General features: G+C 44.5%; 1 protein-coding gene across 2 annotated transcripts; it reads left to right on the plus strand.

Moving 5' to 3' along the window:
- The first annotated feature begins 603 nt into the window (after positions 1-603).
- On the plus strand, positions 604-5,643 carry LOC123135878 (RNA N6-adenosine-methyltransferase mettl16). Of its 2 annotated transcripts, XM_044555115.1 has the most exons (9): positions 604-1,005; positions 1,953-2,158; positions 2,273-2,663; positions 2,745-2,952; positions 3,487-3,594; positions 3,739-3,861; positions 3,949-4,012; positions 4,983-5,049; positions 5,155-5,643. In XM_044555115.1, the coding sequence occupies exons 1-9, from the start codon at positions 767-769 to the stop codon at positions 5,183-5,185; spliced, it is 1,437 nt and encodes a 478-aa protein (XP_044411050.1). In that variant the 5' UTR covers positions 604-766; the 3' UTR covers positions 5,186-5,643. The 2 variants fall into 2 exon arrangements, with proteins under 2 accessions (XP_044411050.1, XP_044411051.1); XM_044555116.1 differs by having other exon boundaries at positions 605-1,005; positions 4,983-5,643.
- Positions 5,644-6,273: the final 630 nt, after the last annotated feature.

Raw genomic sequence — 6,273 nt, forward strand, 5'->3', positions numbered from 1 at the left:
TCTGTTAGCGTCTACTCAAGCGCTGAGCGTTGGGGATGGCTTTAGGAGCTCTGAGTGCAAACCCTATTCCACTGTCATAGCAAAGATCATGGGGACAAATACCACATGGGCCATGGTGATGGAAGGTCATTTTAGAGTTGTCACCATTTTCTTTTCTTTGTTCTATCTTTTTTTTTGTTCCTTTTTCATTGGTTTTGTTCCTTTTTCTTCTTTCATGGTACCCTTTCTAAGTTTTATGTCTCATTTTTCTTTTCAACTTTTCTGTAATATATATGAACATTTTCAAAATATATGAGAATTTTAAAATTCATCAACATCTTTTAGTTTCATGAATATTTCTAAAATCGTTGAATGTTTTTAAATGTGTGAAAAATTTAAATGCACACACTTTTTTAAAAGTTTTAACTTTCAATAAAATCCATATTTTTAAAAATAATTTTAAACATTTTATGATTTTTGAAAAGGAACTATTTTCGATTGTTATCCTGCAACCGTTTTTTCCAGTAGCTTTTTGCGATATAAAGTTTTTATTTTTCAGACAAGATAAAGTTTTATACCCGAAGGAGCCGGTTCCGCTCCAGTCTGGAGGAAAAGAGATACCCGAAGCCGAAGGCCCAAGACAGGCCCACGCGGCGAGCTGACGGCGTTCCTTCCGGACTTCCGGAGCCGTGCCTCGCCGCTGGCCGCCCCTCGCTCCAGCCGCCCGAGCGCTCTCTCCCCTCGGCCCCCAGCTCCCCCGCCGCGCCCGCCTACGAATTACCGCAAGATGGGCGGCGGGAGGAAGCGGCGCAGGCGCGACGGCTCGGACGCGCCGCCGGTGATGCACCCGCGCAACCGCTACGCCGCCGCGGCGCCGGACTTTGCGGCGCTGGCGTCGCTCTACCCCTCCTTCGCCCCCTTCGTCACCGTCTCCGGCGGGGGCCGCGCGTCCGTCGACTTCACTGACTTCGCCGCCACGCGGGAGCTCACGCGCGTCCTCCTCCTCCACGACCACGGCGTCAACTGGTCCGTGCAACCTGCTCTGCTCACCTCCTCCTCCTCCTCCGGCCCCCTTCCCCTCAAACCCTAAGATGCATTCTGCGCTGCTCCGTTACCGACTGTTCCTGTTCGGCCGAGCTGCTTGTCTCTTTGCTGTTGTGCTGGTGGGGAATTGCAAGGGCGCTCCTGAATTCAGCTAACTGTGGCAACAAACTCACCTGTAATCTGACATAACTGCGCTCATGCCACTCTTGGAATGGAAGTTCTGAAGTGACTTCAGGGCTTGGAGGTTATCAAGTCTTTGTGTGCATATTAGTGCTGTATATTAAGACAGCATTTCGTAATCTCCAAGAGATCATTTGATTTATCTTGCTGTGGTGCTTGCATAGTAATAATAGTAAACAAGTAACGGAGCCGTTTTGTTACAACAAAAATCTGCCGAAAAGGGTCTTCAGAGGAAGTATATGCTGCTCATTGCATTATTGTTCAGCTTCATGAGCACTTCTGCCGGGAACTTATGCAGAGAGTAGTCCATGTAAAAGAATGGTGCTCAACGTGCACATCAAATGCCCTAACTAGATGCCTTTATTCTCACTTTGGTCTCGCTATACAACACATTGTATTTTTTCGTGGCGCTGTGCCAAATCGATCCACTTACCATTTCTGTTAACACATTTCAGTAAATAATTTACATGTTGTTTTCATATTTGAATTGTTTGCTGCATGAAATTTGTATAAGCAAAGTTCAAATAGAATTACTGTTTAGCACAACTGGCTGCTCCCACTTTTGCTAACAATAGGAACCACTTGATTTTCAAAAAAAATGTTGAAGCTTATGTTCTGTGCACACTATGTCCTCACATGTTCTATTTTTGAAGGAACTCATGTGTTCTTTTCTAATTATCACGCACTAAGGTTAGTGGTCAATATCACATTTAACATGTGAGCATGATGTATGTTGTTGCTACTGTCAGGTGGATTCCGGATGGACAGCTTTGTCCTACTGTTCCTAACAGATCCAACTACATCCATTGGATTGAGGATCTTCTCTCTTCTGATCTCATACCACGAATATCCAACTCAAGTGAGACAGTGAGGGGTTTTGACATAGGCACGGGTGCCAATTGCATCTACCCTCTCCTCGGAGCATCGTTACTGGGCTGGAGCTTTGTTGGATGTGGTATGCTTTTATCCTGTGCACTAGAAGTTTCATGATGCATAAACTAGGAACTGCTTAGTGACCTACTTAGCTAAATTGGAAGGATCCATGCTCAGTTGGATATTTTTTTTGTAGATGTGACTGATGTTGCTCTTGAATGGGCTAAGAGGAATGTGGAGAGCAACCCACATCTAGCAGGTCTAATAGAGATCAGAAATGCAAATGAAGCACTCTGTTCTTCGAAGTCTGAAACAGTTGTTGAGGAAGCTGTCAGGGAGAACACTTCAGAGCCAGTGGACAGTATGGTGAGATCAATAGCACCTATTTTTGTCGGTGTTGTGAAGGATAGTGAGAGCTTTGACTTCTGTATGTGCAATCCACCTTTCTTTGAGAGTATGGAGGAAGCTGGCCTTAACCCAAAAACTTCTTGTGCTGGAACTGCTGAAGAGATGGCTTGCCCTGGTGGCGAGCAAGCCTTTATAACACATATAATTGAAGACAGTGTTTCCTTTAAGAACTCTTTCAGGTGATTCATATCTGATGTTACAGCGGTCATAGTAGTATGTCATTTATTTCAGTTGTTCATGATTTATCTGAAATTTTTTAGGTGGTTTACATCGATGGTTGGCAGAAAAGCAAATCTAAAACTATTAGTATCCAAAGTCCGTGAAGCTGGGGCCTTAGTTGTGAAAACTACTGAGTTCGTGCAAGGACAAACAGCTAGATGGGGCCTTGCATGGTCGTTCATTGCTCCAAGAAAAAATGTTATAAGATCCAGTACACCCGGAAAAGTCCACCATTCTTTCATGCTTCAGGTGGGCATCATGTCACCTTCCTTGATCATGCACTTTTGTTGCTTATAACTCCTAAGTGTAGTTTGCTATAACTTTGGTTTTAGTGGTCTCTATCATAAAGATTCCTGTTCTTCAATGAGATAATTCATCTTTGAGACAACTATCTTCTCTAGTTCTCCTTATTAGTGCGATCTTTGCATCACAGATACTCCTTCCGTCCCAAAATAAGTGTCTCAACTTTGTACTAGCTCTAGTACAAATTTGTACTAAGCTCAAGACACTTATTTTGGGTCGGAGGGAGTATCATTTAATTAGCATGCCTTAAATGTTATATCTCATCATTATTTGTAACATTTCTTCATCCTTGTTGACCTTGCAGTAAGGTTGAATTAGAACTGCTGGCTAGCCTGCCATAAAAATCTATCGGTCTCCTTTCCTATTCTTTACAGAATAACCTATAGTTATGTTTAATTCTTTTTATCGCTACTCTGCTAGCACTATGTTTCTCTGTAGCTTTTGTACTTTAACATATGCTCTCTCCATAATGAATTTCAGGGTCTCCGGCGTGGAAATGGTGCGTTTCAGGTGTTGAAGTCAGCTGAGGCCTTTTTCTGTGCATCTAATCTATCATGTAAAACCGATTCTGTGTCATTTTCTATTGATGTAAGAATCCTATTAATCTTCCACCTGTTCGTTTTCTGTATAACATCAGGACAGAGACCCACACTGATATGTCCTTTTCTTACTTAAGTGAAGTCTTAGTATGTCAATCCCTTGCTAAGTGTTGTATGAAATATCTCTGTTTAGGTTACATTGTCAGATGGGCAGATTCAGGCTGCAACATTGGATGGTGATGACCTTCCTGGTTCTGTTGAAGACAACACTACGAAGCTGCATAGCACTATTACAGGAGCATCCTTCCGTATTTCGGTATGTTGATAACATATAGTATACTACTCATGTGGTACTTATATCTACTTTGCCTCACAAACAATTTATAAATTTACTTCTGCATAGGTGTTTGAACAGATGCCTGGCACACTGTTAATCAAAGGCTCATTATTGAACAAGTCACTGTCAGGTACCCTTTGTTCTTTATGTGAAAAATGTCACTTTTCTCGGACAAACTCGGAGACACCTTTTTGGTTTGCTTCAATACATGGCATGCTTATATTTACTTTACCTTGTATTTTTTATGTTTCAGTTTTTACCACTTTTCCCATAAGTCCGAGCCTAGATTCCCATTGTATTACAACGGAGAGAGAGAGAGAGAGAGAGTTCCGGATACAAGTTAACCACACAAGCCTATATACTTACCGATTAGTATGTATGGAGTTTCTGGGCAAACATGCCACGAGGCACAAAACAAGCAAACTACCAAAGTGACAGTCTGACATGGAAAATGCTGTAGCATTAGCATGTGCTACTTTGCAAAGTTATGTTGGTTCCTGTAGTGATGGCACTGTCCTGGCAGTAGTTGTCTATCCAGTAGCAGTGGTACTGATGCGTAGCTGGCTCTGGACAGCTGGTAGTGGCTAAAGGCACGATGGAGACATGATAGATGACAATTGGACGGGCTAGTGACCATTGTGAGAGGTTGGGCGGCTGGTCTGCAGGAGGCAGAGCCTGTAGATCCGGAGCATATGCATGGTGTGTTGGTTTTGGAGGTGCTTCCTTCATTATTGATCGCCATTGCCATTGACAAGAACATGTAGATGATCTCAAAAGTAAATAAGATATCAATTGTCATATTCAGGTTGCATGAAGCCAACATATGCTTACATGACGCTCCGTGGCGCGTCTGCATTGCATTTTACTCATTCTGCACAAACCATGCTCTCGTAGTATTTTGCTCATTCCCGCACCATCTCCAATGGACTGTAAAACCAGCAGCAGCAGAGTCCAGCTGTGATCATGAACCAAATACCACCTCCGTATGATAGTCTGTCATACATATTGCGCCGAGAGCTTCTTTGCATCGTTACCGATGGACAAAGGTCGAGCTGACTTTAAACGACAGTGATGCTGAACCACTGGTATTCTGTTTGCAGGTACCTTCACATCATTGTTCTCCCAGCTGGAGGAGACGTTGAGGACGGAGTTCATCATCAAGGACCGGTAGCTCAAGAGTCCATCCACCATCAGGTGGACCTTAATCATGAACAAACGGATCAGGCTATTATTCTAACCTCTGCTGTCTTTGAACTCTTTTTCAACGCCAAGATATGTGAAGCGTGGGCATCACGAGACTTGACAGCAACGGCCCCGGCGGCCGGTGGCGGCCACGAGCAAAGCCGTCACCGAAGGCGGCCTGCACTACGCCCCGATTCCATCTTTCGCGCCGATGCCTACCAGCATGTTGTGTTGCTGTCATGGCGCCCCGTCGCTCGTCCGGATCTCGAAAGCGACTCCGGCGACGTCGACGACGCCCGCCCGTTCGAGAACCTCGCCTTTGCTCTTTTCCAGATTCTGCACACACGAGAAACGAACCTCTCTTCTTTTGTTGGCGTGGGCGTGTGTCGGCGTCCGTCATGTGGAGATGCGCCGCGTCTGGCTCCGGTGGTTTGTTTGAGTTGCGCGGTGCAGGATGGGAACTGCCATTTTGCGGTTGACGTGTTTCAGATACGCTTGTGCTAGCAGTCCGGCAGCCGATTTTGACGGGCGCCTTCTGTTCATCGGCTATGCCATATATCTTTCGGCCGCCCTTTGTTTTTTCTTATCTACTTATTAAAAAAAAAAATGAAACTCCATGGGCACTAGCACCCACGGTTTTATTGATATAGAAGAAGCATCCCTCATGAGAATTCCAGAAATTCGTCCCCGACGCGGATCGAACTCTGGTCGTTAGGTTTACAATCATGCGCCCCCAACCACTGGGCTATGCCCACGTCCTCCTTATCTACTTATTATTAGTACCCAAAATCTAGAGCGATAGCTTTATCGTAGTACGTATTAAATGGTCGGGTAGGCAGGCAGCATTGCAGTGGCCTACATGGAGAAAGCTTTCGTGCAGAGTACACAATTTTTTTTGGTTTATTTATTGAACGCAACGCAAAAAAAAAATCTGGCGCCGTACGTAGCCGGGTTGAACTTCGCCACGAACCCCCATGACTGTTCTATGACCGCTCTTTTGTCAGGGGCCAGTCAAAGCCGTCGTGCACCATGATGACTCTTCTAGCGGCCTGCCGTATTTTTCCATGGCCTTGTACCTTTTTTTGGCAAAAGATTTCAAAGCTGTCACGGTCGATTCTCTTCTACTGATATCTACAAGTAGTCATCACTGGTTAAAAAAGAAACTAATATGGCAAAATTTAGTATTACTCCACCAGCTACAAAGAAATC

Source organism: Triticum aestivum, chromosome 6B (assembly GCF_018294505.1).
Source record: "Triticum aestivum cultivar Chinese Spring chromosome 6B, IWGSC CS RefSeq v2.1, whole genome shotgun sequence".
NCBI lineage: Eukaryota > Viridiplantae > Streptophyta > Magnoliopsida > Poales > Poaceae > Triticum > Triticum aestivum.